The following is a 24,465-nucleotide window of genomic DNA, read 5'->3' as shown; positions in this document are numbered from 1 at the left end:
AACAAAAGTTTTAAATTTCAAGTCCAGATTATCGGTTTTTCGGTTTATAGATCATGCTCTTGATATCATATCCAAGAGTTCTTTCTTTAACTCCAGATCATCAGGATTTTCTCCTTTGCTTTCTTTACATTTTAATTAGGTAAATGATCTATTTGGTATTAATTTTTTTATAAAATGTGAGGTTGAATTAAGGTTAACTTTTTTGTTTGTTTGGTGTGGACGCCCAGTTGTTTCAGCACTATTAGTTGAAAGACTACCCTTTCTCACTTGAATAAGTTTTGCACCTGTGTTAGTAACTAATTTGTCCGTATCTCTGTGGGTCTGTGTCTGGACTCTGTCCTGTTCTGTTGATCTCTGTGTCCCTTTTCTCATACTATATAATCCTCATTTCTATAGCTACATAAGAAGTCTTAAATTTAGGGAATGTTATTCCTCCACCTTTATTTATTTCACAAAATTGTTTTGACCATTATAGTTCTTTTGCCTTTCCATGCAAATTCTAGAGTAATCTCATCTATATTGAAACCAATCCTGCTGGGATGTTGATTTGAATTATATTAAATCTATAGATAGGTTAAAGAGAACCCACATATTTATTATGTTGAGGAGTATTTCAGTTTGTGAACTACATCTCTACATTTCTTTAGGTCTTTGATTTCTTAGTGTTTTATAGATCTATATTCCATATTCAGAATATAGATCATGTGCATATTTTGTTACATTTATACCTACTTATTTGAAAACTGAGCTCTTATGAATAACTTGAGGCTTTTTTCTTTAGTTTCCAGTTCTTTACTAGTATATAGTAATATGATTGAGTTTTGTGTTTTGATTTGGTATCCTGTAGACTTGCTAAACTTGCTTATTAGTTCTAAGAGTTTTTTGTAGATTTCTTGTGATTTTCTGAGTAGAGAAACTTTTCCTCTACAAATAGGTACAGGTCTATTTCTTCCTTTCTAATATATATGCTTTTATTTAGTTTTATTGACTTATTGGTAGATGCCAAGAAAACTGTTGACTATAAATATGCCTGCCTTTTACTCCAGTCTTGGTGGAAAGCATTTAGTTTTTTACCTTTAAGAATAATGTTAACTGGGGAAGGGGAAGAGGACAAATTCAGTAGATTAGACAAAGGGGAATGAAAGGAAGGGACTGGGGAAAGGAATACAAAAGACAGTGGAACACAATTTTCCTATGTACACAAATCAAACTAGCTAAGTGAACCTCACCATTGTGCCCACCCACAAGAATCAGGTCCTAATTAGAAGAAATATAACCTATGTTTATATAATTTTATCAAAATAGATTCAACTGTCATTTATACCTAAGAAGAACCAATAAAATTTAAAACAAGAATAATGTTAACTGTTATAGATGCCCTTTATCGAATTTAGTGAGTTCCCTCCTAGTCCTAGTTTGCTGGAAGTTTTTTTATCATGAATAGATGAGTTTTTTCACTGCTTTTTTTGTATTACCACTCTTTAAACACTTTTTGTATCAGTTGAAATTAACATGTGGTTTTGCTTCTTTAGCCTTTTAGTATGGTGGAGTACATTAATGAATGTTCAAATATTGAATGAACCTTGATTCCCTATAAAACTTCATGTGGTCCTTTTATACATTGCTGAATTTGATTTGGTCCTTTTATTTTCTACATTGCTGAATTTGATTTGCTAATGCTTTTTTGAATATTTTTTGTATCAGTGTCCATTGAGGATATTGGTCTATAGCTTCACCTTTTCTTTTTGTACTATTGTGCATAATTTTATTATCAGAATAATGTGGCCTAACAAAATGCTTTAGAAAACATTCCTTTACTTTTTCTTGAAAAAAAATTGTTTAAATTTGCTGTTATTCTTCTTAAAATTTCTAATAAAGTTTGTAAGTAAAATCATAGACGTGGTAGCTTTGTTTTGTTTTAGAGGAATGTTTTAAAAGTCAGTTTTTAAATAGCTATAAGAATATTTGGTTTATTCGTTTCATCTTGTGTTTTAGTATTTTCTTGTTCTTGAGAAATTGGTCCATTTCAAAGTTTTCAAATTTATGTGTGTAAAGTTGTTCACAGTATTCCTATATTACCCTTTTACCATCTACTGGTTCTGTACTGTTACTCTCTTCGTTTTTGATTCTAGTAATTTGTGTCTTCCCTCTTTTTTTATGCTTGTCAGCCTTACTAAAGGTTTGTCAGTTGTATTGATCTTTTCAAATAACCAGCTTTTTGTTTCATTGAATTTCTCCATTTTTTTCTGTGATAATTTTGTTGCTTTCTGATCTGAATTATTTCCTTCTGTTTATATTTTGCTCCTCTTTTTCTACTTTTGTAACATGGCACCTTAGAATTATTGAGGTCTTCTTTTATTACATAAGTATTTAATGCCATACTTGTCCCTCTAATCACTCATTTAGAGACATCCCACAAACTTTTTTGAATTTTAATTTTCTTCTTTAATCCAGAGATTCTTTAGCAGTATGTTAATTTCCATGTCCGGAGATTGTCTTGTTATTATTCAGCTATTGACACCTAGTTTACATTCATTCAGGTCAATGTAACTTTGTTTGGTTTCATTTCTTTAAATTTTGTTAAGTGTTATTTTATAATCCTGGATATGTTGTATATTCATGAATGTTCTGCATGCACTTGAAAGGAATGTGTAGTCTGCCATTTTGGAGTAGAATGTTCTGTAAATGCCAATTGGATCTACTTGTTGGTATGGCCTAGTTCTTCTGTGTCCTTGGTGAATTTTTCTAGTTGTTCTATCAGTTATTAATATGAAGGGAGTATTGAAGTCTACAATTATAATTATGGATGTGTCAACTAATCTCCATTTTTGCTTCACTTGTTTTAAAAGCTCTGTTTTTAGATGCATATATATTTAAGATTATTATATTTTATTGGTGAAATGACTCTTCTCATTATGCAGTGTTTCTCTCTATCCCTTTATCCCTGGTAATCTTCTTAGCTTCAACAGTCTACTGTATGATAATTAATATAATCAGTCCAACTTTCTTTTGATCAGTATTGCATGACATAATTTTCCATTCTTTTGATTTTCAACCTATTGGTATTATTACATTTGAAAATAATTTTGTAGCTAGCATGTAAATGGAGCTTGTTTTTTTCCCTTCTGTTCGGACAATCTCTATCCCTTGTTTGTTTGTTTAGGCCATTTACCTGTCATGTAATTTTTAATGTTAAGGTGTAGGTTTACCATTTTAGTATTTGTTTTCTATTTCCTGTTTATCATTATTCTGATCCTTCTTTCCTAAGTTCTTTTGGATCATTTAAAATTTTGTATTTTAATTTATTTAATTTTTTATTCTATCTCTTTACATAGATTTTTAAAATGTTAATGTTATAGAGTAGAGTGCACATACTTTGGAGTACTCAGCTAGCTCAGTTGGTACAACATGAGACTTGGAATGTACATATTTAACTTTTTAGTCCACTTAGAATCACTCAAGAGGAATATAGAAAACTTAGTGCCAAGTGGGTTCCATTATCTTCCTTCCTTTATTTTGAAGTTTTCATATATACCACATCATTTCTCTTGTTTTTCTTCCATTCCTGACATTTAAGTGTCCCTCTGATACCATTTTCATTTTTTTCTGGTGATCTTCCTTTAGCAGTGCTATTAGAACAGGCCTGCTGGCAATGAATTCTGTTAGCTTTCCTTCATCTGAGAATGTTTTTATTCTGTTTTCCTTCATTCCTAAAGGACATTTTCACTGGATATAGAACTTTGAGCTGACTGGGTATTTTTTGTTCTTTTAGTACTTTAAAGATGTTCTACTTCTTTATAGAATACATGATTTCTGATGATACATCCATAGTCTTTCAAATCATTGCTCTTTGATAGTCATGTATTATTGTCTCTGGCTCTTTTTGAGAATTTTTTTAATTTTAGTTTTTATAGTTTGATGGACTTGGGCATAGATTGTTTTGTGTTTGTTAATTTGCTGTTTAGTGAACTCCTTGAATTGATAGGTTTATGTCTTTTTCTAAATTCTGGGAGTTTTTAAACATTTTTTCTTGAAATTTTTCTGCACCATATATTCTCTTTTCTTTCTGGGACTCCAATAATATGATTACATGCTTTATTTTTATTCCACACATCCCTGATACTGTACTTTAAAAAAAATCTGTTTGCTCTTTATTGTTCTGATTGAATAAATTCCATCAATTTCCTATCAAGTTCTCATTTACTTTTTTCATCTCCATTTTGCTGTTAAGCTCATTTAGTGGTTTTTCCTTTTTGGTTGTTATTTTATTTCTAGAATTTTCTTTGGTTCTTATTTTTATCTTATGTTTCCTGAGAATTTGCTAAAACTTTCTATCTTTCCATAGTGTTCACTACCATTTCTTGGAGCAGTTTTAGGGTAGCTGCCTTGAAGGCTTTGTCTGATGATTCTAACATCTGTGTCTTCTCAAGGTTGCTATCTTCTGATCATCATTTCCCATACAAGTTGAGACATGCCTGATTCATTGTATGCCAAATTTACTTTATATTGTATCTTGGACATTTAGATAATTAAGTTATGATATTTTTGATTTAGCAGGCCACTTATCTAGTTGTAGTCAGTCTGTAAGTGCTAACCAATTTTCTGTCTGTTATGTGTTCATGCTCAATTTTTAAAGCCTCTGCAGTGCTATTTGAATCTGTCCTATTGTAACATCCTGTGGTCAGTCTGGCACGTGGGTATTGGTCTGTCCTATACTTGGGTTCTCAAATTCTGTGGGTATAAAGCTAGGAGTTCATAAACAAATGTAAAGGGTCATTTTCCTGAGCATCTCCTTTTTATGATCTTCCCAGTACTTTCAGTTCCCTCAAAGGATACTCCTTTTCTTGCAAAAAATCTGGGACTTTATTTATCCCACTTAGCCAAATACATCCTGAACTGTGCAGGTAGGAAGAAGAGCTGCAAGACAACAGGGAGTAAAAGAACTCAGCTGACATTCTTTCATCCTCTTGGAGTCATGGTTCTTAATTGAAGAAGTTGTTTCCCTCCCTCAGAGTTTTAGGTGCCTTCAAGCTCCTGCTATTACCATTGTCCCTACCTGTAATGAGCTGGGAACCAGGAGAAAAGGGAATAGAGGAGGGAAGTGAGTATTCCTATCTTCTTTGAGCACCTTTATGCATCTTAAGCTAAAACCAGAGTGCCCCAATGCCCACCTCTAGACCAAGGATACCAGAGTTGAAAAACAACAAAGTAAAGGAAATCAAGCTGTAGTACTCTGAAGTCTTAACTCAAGTATGTTTTTTTATCTAAGTTAACCGATATTCATGGACATCGAAATTTTATTTGCTATGACTTTGCTGAATAATTTTACAGATTGAGCACCCCTTATCTGAAATTCTTGGGATCAGAAATTATTTCAGGTTTTAGAGTTTATAAAATTTTGGAATGTTCTCATTAACTTTAGCCATTTAGTATCCCTAAAATTCCAAACTCAAAAATACTCTAAAGATCAGAAATTTAAGTTAGTGTTGTTCAACCTGTACCACAGTATTTGCAGTATATATGCATGCCAGTGTTTGCCAATTGTTGCTAATTTTTCTACTTACAGTTATTACCGTAATATAATGTGGGAAAAAATGAAGTGTAGAAAAGTACACAGTGAAACATGTCATTCCTAATTGAAGTTTGAACTCAGAAATTGGTTGACATTTGCTTTTTGGATAGGTTTCCCTTAGCAGGGACAGTAGTGTGGTATAACAGAAAGCAGGCTTAGAAAAGACTTACTACAGGCATGGAAAATCTGATTCACTTAGTCTGTTACTGTGCTGAGGGATTACTATAAAATTTCTCTGAACATATGTGAAATGGTTACAAATGCATTGTTCTGAATTTCAAACATGCAAGTTTTAGAATAACATGCTAAATAATCAGTCATATACTTTGGTTCAATCCTTCAAGTAATAATTCTTCTGAATTTTAAACTAAAATGAATTGCATTTGTCATTTTTGTTTTTACTTAGTAAAAACTAATTTCATCTTATGACTAAAATGAATAAGCAGTTATCTCTTTTGATCTAAATTTCTGATATTTCCCCTTGATCTATTTTTAATTGAACTTTTTGATAAAATAATGCATTCACAAATAATTAGAGAGTCACAGATAATTTACTGAGCTCCCATGTACCTTTGACCCATTTTTGCCCAGTGGTAACATCTTACAAAACTATAATGGAAACCACGCTTAGCATATATATTGAGATTGATACTGATAGTCAATACAGAACAGTTCCAGTACTACAGAGCCTCTTGTATAATCTCTTGCTCTCCTTTGCCTCATCCCTAAACCCTGGCAATCAGGGATTCTATTCTGTTCTCCATATTTAAAATTTTGTGATTTCAAAAGTGTCATGTAAATTAGACAGTCTGTAACCTTTTGGAATGACTTTTTCACTTTCTATAATTTCTTATATATTTCATCTTTCTCATCAAAGATGTTGCATATGTCAATAGTTTGTTCCTTTTATTGCTGATTAGTATTTTATGACTTACTTTTCATGTTGTATTTTGCCCTCATTTGAAAATAAGTCTTATTACTGGGGAGTTTTCCTCATTTATAAATATGTGCTTTGGAATTCACACTAAAAGTGGAGGCCTAAGGAGCATTCTGCTGCTACTTTTTAAATTGAATTTAGGTTAACCAATCATAGTGTGTTGACATTATTGTCTTTTAGAGGTAAATCCTTTGTACAAGTAGATTTTATTGCTTTACTCCCTTTATATTTCCTGAACTAGGCATAAGATCAGAACACGTTAGGGAGAATGCTGTGTAAAAATTATTGAGAACACCCCTTTCGAGTATATCTCCTGGAAGTTTGTGGATGGTGGGAAAGGGAGGATATTTCTGGATGATACTTTTTGCAGTGAAAAAAGAGTGTTCACATTACAGGCCAACATTAGGATATTTACTGTTTTCATTAAGCCATATGGTTTTAGTTCTTCAACCAAAATACTAACTGCAATGTTGAGAAGAAGAGAGTGGAGACTTACAGTTTTTAAATTGTGGGTAATAAGACTGAGAATAGATTCTAAAATATGCTAAATGCTCATCTAAAGAGACTAGATTTTATCCCAAGCAAATATGAAAGAAGGAATCATTTCAAATATGAAATGAAGAAATCATTTAATTGAGTTGCAGATAGTTTTTAAATTAGCTCTAGTAACTGTAAGTAGAAAAATTGGTAATCTAAAAATGTCATTTTAACTTTTTTATTGTTTGTTCTGTTTAGTTATACATAACAGCAGAATGCATTTTGATTCATTGTACACAAATGGAGTACAACTTTTCATTTCTCTGGTTGTACACAATGTAGAATCATTCCATTCTTGCAATCATATATGTATATAGGGTAATAATGTTTGTCTCATTCCACCATCTTTCCTTTCATTTTAACTTTTAATATCAATGTTATATTTCATCTTAACAAGTGATAGTCTGTTCATTTGAGGAGAAATAAAGGACATAGATATATAATAATAAGTAACTATAATATCATATAATTACATAGTTGGCATACTGTTTTTTATTTTGGTAAGCAGATGCACTGGAAAGAAAAAAAGGGTGAGAGATATTAGAGGTCTGCAGACATTTGGCAAATGCTGGCATATATTCTGTATTTTAGTAAACCCTTAATAGGAATTTTTAAATTGTTACTGTGCTGGTAGGAAGTACAAAATGAGAAGTTTTTTAGAAGTTAATCTCATACTTATCTATCTTAGTGTTTTATGTTGACCTAAAACAATTTGTACTTATTTTAACTATTTCTCATACAGTGATTATCTTTAAATATTCATATAAAAGTTAAAATCTGCTGAATAAATCTACCGGATAATCCAAAAATCTTAAAGAAATACATTCAGTGCAAAGATACTTTACTTAATTAGTGCTTTTTCTCAACAAACTGAAGAGAACTCCAACATCAAGGTTTTCAACTGACATGTTTAGTGGAATTTGATTATGGTGCAGATACCTATATTATGTTTAGTATGACTTTAAAATTATTCTGATTAGCCAGGAATAGTGGCTCATACCTTGTAATCCCAGCAGCTTAGGAGGCTGAGGCAGGAGGATCTCGAATTCAAAGCTACCCTCAAGAACTTAGCAAGACCCTAAGCAACTTAGTAAGGCCCTGTCTCAAAATAAAAAATAAAATGGACTGGGGATATGACTTAGTGATTAAGTACCCCTGGGTTTAATTATCAGGACCAAAATTAATGATTAATGAATTAATTAAAATTATTCTGATCATAATAAGCACATATACTCTGCTACAGTTAAAAGAGCAATTTTTAACTCCTTTCTGTCTTTCAATATATTCACGTGTTCTTAATCAACTTTTATAATAAATAAAAGATGCCCAAATATATAAAAATTTGTATGTCAAAAGTATGCATTTATAATATAGAATATTTACTCTGAATCTGTTCTGTATTCAATACAATAAGTAGCCTATTACAAACATAGAGGTGGGAAGGGAAAATCACAAACTTCTAAACATGTTTATCCATAACACTATTATTATTTATTACTGTTTCTCAGTTGTAGGAATAATGAATAGAGTAGAAGAAAAAGCATAGTGCCTTAGGTGTTTGCTTTGGGCACAGTGACATTCCATTTAACCTCTCTGGTTTTCTAATATGGAAGTGTGTAATGGAAAGGGCTTTGAAGTCAGTCATATCTGCATACAAATTCCACTTATCCCATTCAATAGCTGTGTGTCCATGGGCAAATTATTTAACTTCTCCAAGCCTCAACTTTTGTTTTGTTTTTTCAAGTTATAAAATAGGTTGTTATGACTGATGTGGTGGCATATGCCTTTAATTCTGGTGGTTTGGGAGGCTGAGGCAGCAGGATTGCGAGTTCAAAGCCAGCCTCTGCAACTTAGCAATGCCCTAAACAACTCAGTGAGACCCTGTTTCTTAATAAAATATTTTTAAAAAGAGCTGGTAATGTGGCTCAGTGGTTAAGTGCCCCTGGGAGCTATTCCTATACCCCCCAAAATTAAAAATAAAAATAAAAAGGTTGCTATGAAGGTTAAAAGAAACAAGTTTATGAAATATTTAGCAAAGTACCTTGGACCACAGAAATGAGTGCTTTGGAAAATAAATGAAAAAAAATATGGTCTATTTTAGAGAAGGATCCATGTGCTGCTGAGAAGAAAGTGTATTCGTTCTTTGTTGGATGGTATATTCTATATATGTCCGTTAAGTCTAAATTGCTGATCATACTACCTTTAAGTACAGCTCTTTTCCTAAAATACTACTAAAATCCTAGTATGCTTATGCAGGTTGAACATCCCTAATCTGAAAAACTCAAATTTGAAACTCCAGGCACTGACATGACACCTGATCTTTTTTTTTTTTTTATTGTAAACAAATGGGATACATGTTGTTTCTCTGTTTGTACATGGTGTAAAGGCATACCATTTGTGTAATCATAAATTTACATAGGATAATGTTGTTTGATTCATTCTGTTATTTTTTCCCTTCCCTGCCACCCATCCCACCCCTCTTTTCCCTCTATACAGTCCTTCCTTCCTCCATTCTTGCCCCCCTCCCTGACCCTAACTCTAACCCTAACACTAACCCCTCCCACCCCCCATTATGTGTCATCATCCACTTATTAGCGATATCATTCGTCCTTTGGTTTTTTGAGATTGGCTTATCTCATTTAGCATGATATTCTCCAACTTCATCCATTTGCCTGCAAATGCCATAATTTTATCATTCATTATGGCTGAGTAATATTCCATTGTATATATATACCACAGTTTCTTTATCCATTCATCAATTGAAGGACATCTAGGTTGGTTCCACAATCTGGCTATTGTGACACCTGATCTTACGTGACAAGTCACAGTCAAAATGTAGGCACCCTAAAAATATTGTATGAAATTATGTTCAGGCTATGTGTATAAGGTATATCTAAAACAAACAATATTTAGACTTGGATCCCATCCCCAAAATAACCCATTTATATATGTCAGTATTAAAAATCTGAAATTCAAAATGCTTCTGGTCCCAAGCATTTCAGATAAAGGACACCCAACCTATAATTATAAAATATGTCTAACTTCAGAATCATATCTAAATCTTCACTGATATCTTTTGTTTTTGACAAAACTGCTTAATACCTCTATAAAGCACTACTTTCCAATAATGCAGTCCCATATTTGTAAAAGGAAAAAAAATCCAAATTAAATATAATCTGAACTAATTCTTTTCAGATTTCTAGCAGCTAAAATGTTTGTGGCAAATGCATCTATTTTAATCCCCTGTTCTTTGATTTCAGCAGGAAAGGAAGGGCAAGAAATCCTGGGGCCTGAAGCTCAGGCAGATGATGCAGGATGTACAGGTACTCTTGCCATTTTCTCATACTGTAGTCTTTGAAGGAGGTCTTTTGTGACACCAGTTTTTGCATTTGTAAATCCTGAATTTAGATTATTTCCTCCTCTTTTATCTTGTCCTCCTTAAATGTTTAAGTAGGCATTGGGGGCACTACATGAAAAGTTAGAAGTTAATATTCTTTAAATATAATGTAAATTTATAGGTTTACATGATATAGCATATTTTCCAATCTATAAGTATTATCTAAAGATAATATAAAAACTGTTTTACAGTTTGAACTTATTTCAAATTTTTACCAAAGTTAAGGAAGTACACATCTAATGACTATTTTGAGTTTCATTGTTAGTTTCTGGAATCTGCTTTGAATTGCCCACAAGTCAGCAGAAGAGGAAAAAAATAAGCATATATCATGGGTTATGTACAAACCATATGAGAATCATGAATATTGGTGGTTGAGTAAACATATCACAAAAAACAAGAGATTTAATTTTTTTTTCTTATGATTTCTCTGAGTGAAAAAGCTGAAGTAAAGTTGTAATAAAGAAGGAAGTTCGCTTCTAGGTAACTAAAAATACATACTCCATGAAAAATAAGACCATTTCTCTATAATTGATTCAGAGCAGATTTAAGAAGCAAAAGAATAAAGAGTGAATGGAAAACTTAAATCAGATCTCATGTATGATTGTACCAGAAACTTTTTATTGTGTCCCTTAAATCAGGTAGAACTGTTAGGTTGTAAACTTGAAAACTGAATTCCAAATTATTAAAACTTTCCCCCAAATAATATCCTTCAAAGTGTAGTTAGTATATTTTGTGATTCAGGCATTGATTTTAAACTCTTAATGAAAATTTTTAATTTACTGAAAAGTTGAAAGAATGAATTCTTACCATCTGAACTCAATACTTGTTAACATTTTGCCAGATTTTCCACTATACATATATTAGTTGAACCATTTCTAAGTAAATTATAGACATCATGACACTCCAGCATTAATCTCCAATAAATACCTTTTCTTATATAACAAAATCAGTTGTCTTGTATCTCCAACAATACATTCTCTTATATAATGAAATTGATAGTAATTCCCTAATAATATATTAGTTCATATTCAGATTTTCTCAAAAGTTCCCTAAGTGTCTTTTATACCTTCTTTCTTTTTTTTTTATTATTTATTTATTTTCATTAACTTTTTTTTGACTGATTTTTTTTAGTTCTTTTCATACATGTATATAGGGTAATAATGTCTGTCACATTATTCCCCTTCCCCTCTCCACCCATTCCACCCCTCCCCTCACTCCCCTCTGTACAATCCAAAGTTCCTTCATTATTCCCTACCTACCCCCCACTATGGATCAGCATCTGCTTATCAGAGAAAACATTTGACCTTTGGTTTTGGGGGACTGGCTTATTTCACATAGCATATTATACTTTCCAGTTCCATCCATTTATTTGCAAATGCCATAATTTCATTCTTCTTTAAGGCTGAGTAATATTGCATTCTGTATATATACCACATTTTCTTTATCCATCTGTTGAAGGGCACCTAGGTTGGTTCCATACTTTCACTATTGTGAATTGAGCTTTTATAAACATTAACGTGGCTGTGTCAGTGTAGTATGCTAATTTTAAGTCCTTTGGTTTATACAACCAAGGAGTGGGATAGCTGGGTCAAATGGTGGTTCAATTCCAAGTTTTCTGAGGAATCTTCATACTTCGTTCCAAAATGGTTTCACTAATCTGCAGTTCCACCAACAATGTATGAGTATACCTTTTTCCCCACATCCTCACCAACACTTATTATTGATTGTATTCTTGATAATTGCCATTCTGACTGGAGTGAGATGAAATCTTAGAATAGTTCTGATTTTCATTTCTCTGATTGCAAAAGACGGTGAACATTTTTTTATATGTTTGTCAATCAGTTGTATTTCTTCTTCTGTGAAGTGTCTGTTCAGTTCCTTAGCCCATTTATTGATTGGGTTATTTGTTTTTTTGGTGTTAAGTTTTTTGAGTTTTTTATATATCTTGGAGATTAGCGCTGTATCTGAGGTGTGCATGGTAAAGATTTTTTCCCATTCCGTAGGCTCTCTATTCAAATTACTATTTCCTTGGCTGAGAAGAAGCTTTTTAGTTTGAAGCCATCCCATTTATCGATTCTTAATTTTACTTCTTGCATTTAGAAGCCTTTTTAAGGAAGTCAGGTCGTAAGCCCACATGCTGAAGATTTGGGCCTACTTTTTCTTCTATTAGGCACAGGGTCTCTGCTTTAGTTTTTAAGTCTTTGATCCACTTTGAGTTGGCAGGGTGAGAGAGGTTTAATTTCATTTTGTTACATATGGATTTCCAGTTTTTCCAGCAACATTTGTTGAATATATAGCCTTCTTTAGATAAAGTACTTTCTTTTATTAATACATATTAACTATGGATATTGTGAGGTTTGTTTTAATATGTTTATAAATGCATATAACACAATTTGCTCTTTTCTGTCCCCAATACCCCCTTCTTTTCTTCTCCCTCCCCCAATCCTTTTCCTCTACTCTATGCTGTTAATTTTTTAAAATTGGTTCATTATAGTCATACATATAAGTTGATTTGTTCTGATATATTCATACATACACATAGCATAATTTAGTCAATTTCATTCTTCAGTTCTCCCCCTTTTCCGTGATTTCTCCTTCCCCCTCAATCCCTTCCTCTTCTCCGCTACTCTCCCTTATATTTTCATGAGAACCCTCTTTTTAAAATTTCTTCTCTCCAACCTCTGCAAATGAGAGAAAACATTCAACCCTTCACTTTGAGGCAGGCTTTATTTCACTTATCATTATGTTTTCTGATTCCATCTATTTATCAGCATATAATATAATTTCATTCTTATTTATGGCTGAATAAAACTTCATTGTGTAAATATACTGCATTTTCTTTATCCATCTGTCTTTTGAGGAATACTTAGACTGTTTTCTTAACTTGGTTATTGTAAATTGTGCTGCTGTAAACATTGGTATGCATGTATCACTACCGTATGCTTTTTTTAGTTCTTTTGGATAAATACAAAGAAGTGGGATACTGGCTCATATAGTAGATCCATTCCTAGGCTTTTGAGGAATCTCTATACTGCTTTCCAGAGTGTTACTACTAATTATCAGTTTTACCAACAATACATGAGTGTACCTTTTTTCCTTATACCCTGATGAGCATTTTTTTGTGTTCTTGATGATTGCTGAACTAACTGAAGTGAAATGAAATTTCAGTGTAGTTTTGATTTGCATTCCCCTAATTGCTATTTTCATATATTTTTTGGCCATTAGAAATTCTTTTGAGAAATGTTTGTTCAGTTTATTTGCCCATTTATTGATTGGGTTATTGGTTTTTGATAATAAATTCTTTGAGTTCTCTGTATATTTGGGATATTAATCTCCTGTCAGAAGAGTCAAAATTATTTTCTCTCATTTTGTAAGCTCTCTCTTCATGATCTTAGTTGTTTTCTTGTAGTACAGAAGCTTTTTAATTTGAAGTCATTACACTTATTGATTCTTAATTTATTTCTTGAGCTTTAGGAGTCTTATTAAGGAAGTCAGAGCCTGCACCAATATGTTGGAGTGTTGGCTCCATTTTCTTCTAGCAGTTGCAGTGTTTCTGGTCCAATGCTTAGGTCTTTCATCCAATTTGAGTTGATTTTTGTGCAGGGTGAAAGATAGGGATCAAGTTTCATTCTGCATTTGGATATACAGTTATCCCAGTACCATTTGTGAAAAAAGGTTGTGTTTTTTCTGATATGTGTTTTTGATACTTTTGTCAGGGATTAAATGTCTGTATCTATGTAGATTTCTTTCATTCTATTTCATGGTCTTCATATTTATTTTTATGCCAGTACCATGCACTTTTTGTTTTGTAGTTCGTTCTGTAGTATAATTTGAGATACGGTATTGTAGTGCCCCTACATCATTTATTGCTCAGTATTGCTTTGGCTATCCTGGTTTTTTTATTCTTCTGTATGAATTTTAGAACTTTTTTCTAGTTCCATGAAAAATTTCATTGGTATTCTGGTGGGATCACATTGCATTTGAATATTGCTTTTGGTAAGATGGCCATTTTGACAATATTAATTCTGCCTCAGTCGAGAACATGGACACTTTTCCATTTTCTGAGGTCTTCTTTAGTATCTTTCTTCATGTTTCATAGTTTCCATTGTAGAGGTCTTCCACCTCCTTGGTTAGATTTATTCCCAAGTATATTTTGAGCTTATTCTAAATGAAATTGTTTTTGTGGTTTCTTTCTCAGCACATTCCTTATTGGAGTATAGGAAAGCTGTTGATTTTTGTATGTTGATCTTATATCCCACTACTTTGCTGAATTTGTTGATCAGCCCTACAAGTCTTCCAGGAGAAGTTTTTGGCTCTTCTAATATATGATCATGTCATTGGCAAACAGATAGTGTGACTACTTCTTTTCCTGTTTGTATTCTTTTAATTTCCTTCTCTTGCCTGATTGCTTTGGCTACAGTTTTAAAATTATATTGAATAGAAGTGGTGGTGAGAGTGGATAGCTTTATGATATTAAGTTTCATCTCTCCCTAGTTTCTTCAGTGTTTTTATAGTGAGCGAGTCATTGAAGTGAACAAGCTGGATGTCATTGAAGGCTTTTTCTGCATCTGTTGAGATGATCATGTGATTTTTGTCCTTAATTCTATTTACGTGATGAATTACATATATCGCATATATTGCATATGTTGAACCAGTCTTACATCCCTGGGTTGAACCAACTTGATCATGGTGTGCATTCTTCTTAATATGTTTTTAAATATGGATTGTTAATATTTGTTAAGGATTTTTGTGTCTGTTCAGAGATATTGGTCTGTAGTTTTTTTTTCCTTGATGTATCTTTAGCTGGTTTTGGTATCAGGATAATACTGGTTTCATGGAATGAACTTAGGAGTTTTCCCTCCCTTTCAATTTCATGGAATAATTTTAGGAGAATTGGCATTAGTTCTTTATAGGTTTGGTAGAACTCAACTGATAATTCATCTAATCTTGGGTTTTACTTTGTTGGAAGACTTACTGCTTCAGTCTCATTACTCTTTATCAGTCTGTTCTGGTTTTTTATATCCTCTTGGTTCAATTTGTGTAGGTCATAGGTTTCTGGATATTTGTCAAAGTCTTCTAGATTTTCTAATTTGTTGGAATATAAATTTTCAAAATAATCCCATGATCCTCTGTATTTCAGAAGTATTTGTGGTAATATCTCCTTTATCATCTCTAATTTTGTTGATTTGGATCTTTTCTCTCTTTTGGTTAGTTTGCCTAACAGTTTATCAGTCTTTTATCTTTTCAGAAGAATCAGTTCATTTTTGCACTAATCCCATGTATCTTTTTATTTTTTATTCTGAATTTCATTAATTTTGGCTCTGATCTTAATTATTTCCTGTCTTTGGGATTTGAGATGAGTTTGCTCTTGACTTTATAGGGCCTTGAGATATAACATTAGACTAATTATTTGGGATCTTTCTGGTTTTGTTTTTGTTTTTTCCAAGTGGGTACTCAATGTAGTAAATTTTCTTCTTAGAACTGCCTTCATACTGCCCCAGGGATTTTGATATTTCTATTTCTGTTCCCATTTGTTTCTAGGAATTTTTTTATTTCTCTCCTGATTTCTAAAAGTGTTTTATTTAATCTCCAGGTGTTCCAATGGTTTCTATTTTATATCTTTGTATTAATGTCTAATTTCATTCTATTATGATCCAATAAAATGAAAGGAATTATCTATCTTGATCTTTTTGTATTTGTGTCCTAAAATATGATCTCTTTTGGAAAAGGTTCCTTGTGATACTTAGAAGAAATTCAGTTGTCAATGGATAAAATAAATATTCAATAGATGTCTGTTAGTTCCATTTGATTAACAGTACTTTTTAGTTCTGAAGATTCTTTACTTAGTTTGTGTCTGAATGACCTACCTATTGGTGAGAGAGATATGTTGAAATCACCTAAAATTGTATTGGGGTCTGTCTGAGTCTTTGTATCAAGTAGTGTTTATTTTATGTAAGTAGGAGCATCAAAATTTGGGGTATAAATATTTACAATTATTGTATCTTGTTACTTGATTGTTCTTTTAACTAATATGAAGTGACCTTCTTTGTCTTCCTATTTATTTTGGTTTGACTTTTACTTTGCCAGTTATGAGAGTAGCTACTCCTACTTGCTTTCAGTCTCCATTTGCATAATATATTTTTCTATTTTTTACCTTCAAACTATGAATGTCTTTCAGGCATAGATCTTTTTATCACTTAGTTTTAATTAAGTTTTTTCTTTTCCTTCTCTTTCATGGTTTAACATTTATAGTTTTTTTTTTTTTTAACTTTGCAGTACATTTTAGGACTATTCCATAGAGCCTTATAAGTTGTGTTCTACTATGGAAGTGTTGTTTGTGGTTAGTAATTGTCAAAAACAGAGTTTCATCTATAATATAAACCTTAACACTCCCATACTTGTCAGTCAGCTCCACAAAACAAAGAATAAATCTTGGTTATTAAAGATGAATTCCAAATTAGTTTATTATTAATGGAGTATCATGATTTGTGGTACCTGTACAGCCCAAGATTTTATATTCTTCCCTTAATATGGTTTTGTTTAACTTATATGAATAATGTATTCAGGTATGCTTGATATTAAATATTTGTCATGCTAAATTGCACATTATATAAAATATTAAAACTGGGTGTTTATTAGTAAAACATAAAAAGAACACAAAAGAATGCTGTTTAGTACTCTTTTACCTCATGTTAAACTTTGATGACTTGTAAATACCGTATTACTAGAGTTACAGAAGACCATTTGCCCTTCTAAACAAAATTCTGTCAAAAAAAGATTTATGGTTCTAAGTGTACAGTATTTTATCTTGCAGTTTTCTCTTCACTATAAAATGAATCCTTTCAGGTTGCAGTACCAAGTAATACATAAATTTCCTCAAAAAACAATAACAACAACAAAACCCACATCTGGAAAACAGAGTGACCTTGTATTAACTACTTGCTACTGAAGTGTCAGGCCACCCCCACCCACAAGAAGATGATCCCTGTTGCCTATTTCCCTGTAACATGGAAGCAAATATTTAATAAAGCTCCAAATAGTATGGCTTTAAGAAACAAAGGATGGAAATTGAACTTTTGAGACTTTTGAGCAGTTGAACTTTAAAATTACATTTTGTCTTTGCCTTTATTACCTCCTTGACTTCTAGAGAATAACATAATGACAAAAACATTGTACATAGGTCGCTATCATTAGTTCAGAACCTTGTCAAATCTTTTCAAAAGCTTACTTACTTTCACTGTCGATGAAATTAAGAGAATTGTTGCTTGAAATTTAGGGAGTGAAATATTCACCAAAACCATGTTTGCTCCTTCCAAGCATCTATTTTTTTGTTTATATAGTTAACAGTTTTATAAAGTTTTTTAAAAAGAGGGTAAAGATTGCAGGTTACTGAGAATAAATATTGTCCCTGGAAAGGGGGGAGGGAGAGACAGAGTATTTATGTTAAATATTTTCTTTCTCTAATTTGTGATTATAGTCAATAATTCTACACTTTCACAGGTGAATATAGTCCTATAATTCTAGACTTTGATGATCAGCTCTTGAGTTTTGTCTTATTTTAAAGACAGCTAAATTATGTGTCTTTATGTATTTGCTCATCTTCCTAATTTTTAAATACTTAGGTTTATCAGTCTTAAAGACCAGTAAATTTGTTTTGTAATTAACCTTTTCATGTTGTGCTCTGCCAAAACTTTAAATTTTATGGGTAAAACTGCAGAATCTCTGCTTTCAGTTGAAATTGGGCTAGGTAATGCAGATTCATGGAGACAGTATAGTTTAGTGTAAAGAGCCCAGATTTGATGTCAGATACCTAATACTGAAGCATGGGTTATGGTGGTAATACTTTTTTCCTACATGATCTTGGAAAAGCTATCTAACTTTTCTAAACCCTAATCTTTTTTTACTGAGAAAAATTTTAATTGTGAAGTTACAACGTTCACCTTGCTCTAAGGAATATAGCTAGTAGTTGTAACACTTAACTATATACCAGGTACAATACTAATAAGCACATTGCTGTATTAATTTAATCCTCTTAACAACACTACGAGTTATTGTGATTATTATCTAAATTTTATAGTATATAAACAATTATATACTGCTCACAGATTTTAATGGGCATATAATATTTTTCATTTTAAATGTAAGTAGTGGCAAATAATTTCTATCATATTAAAAGCATTGACATGTTTAACATCATTCTTACATGTGAAATATGTAACAATTTATAATTGAAATATAAATTGAAATATAATTAAATATAATTTATGTGAAGTATATAACTATCCATCATTTTTTATAAATGAATATATTTAAGAGTCAGAAACATTATATCATAATGGTTACTCCTTGTCATATTTGCCTTCCATCTACCCTATACAGTTTATGCCTAACATGATATATATTTCCTGTTTGTAGAACTTTTTAATCAACTGTCAATTTCTTTAAAAGAAAGACACATATTGAAATTGAAATTTCTTTTTAATTTCCAGGGATGACATGAATATTAAAGTTTCAAAAAATTATGGATTTATTTATCATTTGTTAGTAGTGAATAATTTATCACAACATAAACATATTATATTTAATAAATAATTATTGAAGATACTATTAAAATGAGATTAAAGGAACTAAAGATTTTGCCTTTATTTCATATAATGTATTACTGTAACTTCTTAAAGAAAAAGTATTCAGCATTAATTCTGTTTCTGGTTTTTGTCTAGCACTGAGATAACTTTATTCCCATATTAAAAGATTAAATAAAAATTTTATAACTTACTCAGTTCTTTATACTTCTTCAGAATTATGCCAAGAGTTGTGTTTATCAATAGAAATATTTCAGTGTCCTATCACTAACAATTCAGTTAAGTAATTCTTCAATTTTGTTGAGAAGAAAAATTCAAAGCCACCTAATTTGCAAAGAGATTTGTTTCCCAGTCATTAGAATCTCTCATTTTCTGGGACATATAGCAGAGAAGCTCTATAAATACCTGCTCATCAAATTACTTGGAATTATACTTTTTTGGAACCTTGCTTCATTTATCTTTCTCAATTAGAGGCACCATTTTTTGGTTGGGAACATTGAGATATGGTTGATTTCAGTAATTTTTTGCTAAAAAAAAGTTAATAAAAGTATTTTTATCTGAAGACATGCAGTAACTATCTTTTGATTAATACCTTAGTTCACCTAATTTCTGGGTAACTTCCACTACTGCTAACAAAGCCAGTTTTCACTGTCTTGCCAGTCAGTCAAATAATAAGAAAAAACAAGGGTGGCCTAATTTATCCAATTAAAATCAATGTGTGTATATACATTTTGAGCAGTTTTATAAAAATGTCTTCAATAACAAAGTTGTTGAGGAATACATAAATTATAAATAATGAAGAATATGTAAAGTATAAATAAATACATCTTATAAAATAATTATTCTGTACTGAAGCTAAGATTAAGATGGTATAGATCTAATTTTTATCAGTCATAAAAATCTTTGTCTCCAAATGCACACATTTAGGTAAGCTTATACATAACTTATTGAAGAAACAGAATTCATTCATAAAATGCAGACATGTAATTCTCTTTATAAACTCATTACCCTAACAGCTAGTATATATGTCATTTTTGTTAAGAGGATGTAGAAAACATTAACATTTTATAAGATGGAGATTGCTAAATTGAAAAAAACATTTTATAACAGTTTGATAAGAATAGCTTTAAGTCTTGTCAATTCTGGAATCTATGAAAATCATATAAAATATAAATTTTATTCTTGTTTTATCTAGTTTAATTTGAAAAATTGAAGTTGCATTGAAAATACTTGATGTTGCTGACAAGTACTACTTTTAACTATTCAAAAGCACTTATTCTCCAGCTAAGAACAGATCACAGGAATGATGTTTGAGAATGTCTTCACTTTGCTTCTGTCAGTCTCTTAAGAGCAGTGAACTATTTAGTAATAGTTAGGAGTGCAACCCCTTAGGTTATTTCCTCTTGATTATTATATAGTTGATTTTAACTTCCCAATCAGGGCTAACCAACTCCTATTTCATTTGTCATGCTTTGCATCTAATAGAAACCCATGTAAACAGGAAAGAGTGGAAGACCTATAGTGGTTTTATATTGTTTCAAGTAATCAGTAAAGAAGGTTTTCTCTAGTCAGTATTTTGAACTTTTCTCTTTTGCACCATAGAGATTTTTATACTCCAAGGCAATACATTGTATTAATGTAATGGATGGATGAAGAATATGTCTTTTTCTCTTATTTTTCTTAAGAATATAAGAGTACAGAATACTGTGGAAAAGGAAGGGCAGAGACAACCTTCAGAATGCTAAGAGTATAAATGAAAGTTGAGGATCTGGAGATTTATTCCCTTAAAATCAACAGTATCAGCTCACCTCTTAAAAAGTCTTCACTTGTGCAGTGGCATACGCCTGTAATCCCAGCAGCTTGGGAAGCAGAGACAGGAGGTTCATGAATTCAAAGCCAGCCTCAGCAAAAGTGAGGCGCTAAGCAACTCAGTGAGACGCTGTCTCTAAATAAAATCCAGAAAAAGATTGGGGATGTGGCTCAGTGGTCAAGTGTCCCTGAGCTCAATTCCCAGTACCACCCACCCCCAAAGAAATCTTCCTTTATTTTTGACTGAAAAATAAAGGAACCCTAGTTTGAATTAAATAATACATGGATTAAATAATATATTTCTCAGTTTTTAGCAGATGCTAAATAATTAATAGTCTATTGGCTGTATTAAAATTGTGAAAATGTTTGTGAATCACTGTTATTACTATGTCATTCTGAGGTTTTAAATAGAAGTCACCATGAGGAATTCAGTTATGCTACTGTTTAAGAGATGTAGCAAGAATTGCTTTAGTAACTATCAAACAAAAAGATGTTCATGCATCACTATTTTAATTTGACCCGGTTTTAGTCTACTAGGAAGTGCCATTTTATAAATTTAGAACTAACAGTTCAGTCTGAAGTCTGTAAAGAAGTCAGCCATGAGACACTTGAGATTCATGATAACCCATTACGGTTACCACCAGCATGGAGTAGGCAGTCTCAGCTAGAGCCAGTGGAGGAAATGAAGGAAAACTGCAATGCACCAGTACTGTTTTAGGAAGTAGGCAGCACTCTACTCTGAGCTAAGTTCTCAAAGTGAAAACCTGTTAGCTCTTAAACCTTTTACCCTCAAGAAAAAAATTTTCCATACCTTAATCCCATGGTTAAATATTTATCAAAGCAGAAATAGAGAAAGAATAGACTTGTTTGTAAAGGACTGCTGGAGGAGGTAAAGAGCAATTTTTATTGATTTGATACCCTTTGACTCTTATTATAAGTCTTTCTAGCTAAAGATTACTACTAAAGCTATTTTGTAGGAAATCATATCACTGCTTATATTGGAATGATTCAGACTTAAAGTATAACTTATGATAGGTTACTAAGAGATGATTTTTGAGAACTAAGGTGTCCTTTTTTCCTTGCCTTATCATTAAATGAGAAATAAATAATTAAGGCAACTCTATTACCTTATCTGTGTTTTGTTTATTAGTACAATGGAATTAGAAATGTGACTCTAAACCTCAAAAGGGATATTGTGAGAATTTGAGACATTTTAGCACCTTAAATGTATAAAACAAAAGGATTTCTTAATTACTGGAATTCATTTTTAGCTTTCAGTAAATATTTAATACAATTTCAAGAAATGATTATGTTCTCTTAAACAATTTTTTATTTAGAAAAACTTCACAACTTGATGATAAAGTTGCTTAAAGAATGCATTTCTTTTAGTAAAAGATGATGAATGCAACTCAGATGCAGAAAATGAGCAAAACCATGATCCTAATGTTGAAGAGTTCCTGCAACAACAAGATACTGCTGTCATTTATCCTGAGGCACCTGAAGAGGACCAGAGGCAGGGCACACCAGAAGCTAGTGGTCATGATGAAAATGGTAAGTGGAATTTAACCCTTGTTTTTCTTTCTTTAAAGGATTGTTTTTCTGTTAACTGTATGTACCATGGGAACCTAGTTTACTATGGAGAATACTTTTGAGAACCAAATTTATTGCAAGTTCCTATAGGGAGTAATCTGCTTTATTAATGGGACATTGTTCATCATAATAGTACAATATTAAATTATTGACTGCTCATGTTTGTAGTGGTAATGCTCCTGCATGTGAAATGCTTTGAACGGTGCCTGGACATGAATTTCTGTTAACTCAAATGGCAGTGGGCAGCAGAAATGAGAACTAGGATGACTCTTGTTGTCCTTCAGTTGTTTTCCACTATTCTTTTAGCAAGTGAAATAGTCATCTGGTTTAAAACATACTAATTTGGAGATAGTAGTTTTTCTGTATCTACTTTGCTCTTATAGGAACACTTAGTGCATTAAGAATTGGGAAAAGACAGTTAAAAAATGTGTTTTGGAACAAGTTGTACCCCATTTGTTTACGATGAATCAAAATAAATAAATTATTAAAAACAATGTGTTCTACATTCTGCCCTTCTAAGTGTAAAAAATAGATGAAAATAACATTAAAATGTTCCTTTAAGAAATTTATGCACGATCTATACCAAGACTAGGAAGGTACTTGAAATGTTTAAGGATTTGTGAAAATTAATATCCTCAATTTGGCTTTCTTTTTCTAGGGTTCCCAGTTGAGTAGATATATTTAGCTTAGTATTCAAATAATCAATCAACTTTGAAGATTTTAGAGGAAACTGAGAACTATGGCATAAAAACCTTATATATTCCAAGTCAAAGAATCAACTATATCTTTTAAAAATCAGGAACCAACTCTGAAAAACAGAGCCAAAACAGAAGTTTCACTCTAGAATGGATAGGATCTTAAATTTTTAAAATTTTCAGTAGATTAAGCAAACTCTTCTGCACTCTTTTCTCCTAAGTTATACATAGGCAAGACTTTCTCTAGAAGTTTGAATAAGCATAAATTCTGAGTCAATGGAGAAATACAAGGGATTGTTCAGAGGTTTTATAGCAAGAAGTACTACCAGTCCAAAGTGTTATCTACCAAAGGAAATTTAGAATTTAAAAAGTATGAAATTTTGTTTTTCAAAAATATAAATATTCTGGGCTGGGGTTGTGGCTCAGCGGTACAGCACTTGCCTAGCATGTGTGAGGCACTGGGTTCAATTCTCCAGCACTGCATATAAGTAAATGAATAAAATAAAGGTCCATCCACATCTTTAAAAAAAAAAAAGAAATATTCATTGTCATAGTTACTTTAAAGAAGTTATAGACAGTACAGAATACATTCATCTATAGATTGGTCTTATTTTTTAGTATCATTGAATTACTACTTTATCATAGAAATTCTAAAAATTAGCATTTCCCCCTTTATAGCAAATCTTCATTACTAAAAAGTGATTTTTGAAAAACAAAATTTTTATATTTTTCAAAAATAGAGATTAAAAACTTTCATTTATCTTTTAAACCTATTTAGTCTATGCTTATTGTACCCAATATTCAGATTTACTTTTCATTGTTTTATATTAGTATCTATAAGAATGAATTCATATCTCATGTCAGAAAATTCAATAGATATTGATTTATAAAAATAACTTGCTGTTAAAATATCATGAGCAACATGTCATTTCACCATATCATTATTATTTTGTTTATTAAATTATAAGGATTAATCATGTAGACCAAGAAGAAAACAGAATATAATGAGAGTAGATCTGTGACACTGGAGTAGGAAATGGAATCACATGATATTGTAGTGCCAATAACAAATCACCACCAGTGGCAGACTGTGACTTTTGCCATTATAACTATCCAAAATGAACAAGATGTACTAGACATTCTAGCAAGGATAAGGTCCCAAACGTTGGCTCCCACTGGCTTGTACAAATAGGAAATGCATAGTGGACAAAATACAACAGGATTTTCTCTCCAAAGATGTCCATGTTAGAATCATCTCCAACAGAAAACTCTGGTTGCTTTACTAGCTGGTAATAAAAGATACCATCATAAGCTTTGAAGCTTTGGTTGTTTAATTTTATTCATGC

At 31.7% G+C, this 24,465-nt stretch overlaps 1 protein-coding gene across 3 annotated transcripts in view; it reads left to right on the top strand.

Annotated features, from left to right (window-relative positions):
• Zeb1 (zinc finger E-box binding homeobox 1) overlaps positions 1-24,465 on the top strand; it is a 162,215-nt gene that overhangs the window by 120,309 nt on the left and 17,441 nt on the right. The window contains exons 3-4 of one of the 3 annotated variants that reach the window (XM_047520023.1): positions 10,310-10,369; positions 22,224-22,385. In XM_047520023.1, the coding sequence (XP_047375979.1) occupies positions 10,310-10,369; positions 22,224-22,385 (222 nt within the window). Of the gene's footprint in view, positions 1-10,306; positions 10,370-22,223; positions 22,386-24,465 lie in introns of all 3 variants that reach the window. The other 2 variants (XM_047520021.1, XM_047520024.1) reach the window with 2 other exon arrangements.

This window comes from Sciurus carolinensis, chromosome 12 (assembly GCF_902686445.1).
Source record: "Sciurus carolinensis chromosome 12, mSciCar1.2, whole genome shotgun sequence".
NCBI classification, from domain to species: domain Eukaryota; kingdom Metazoa; phylum Chordata; class Mammalia; order Rodentia; family Sciuridae; genus Sciurus; species Sciurus carolinensis.
This window is presented reverse-complemented; position numbering and strand designations above follow the sequence as displayed.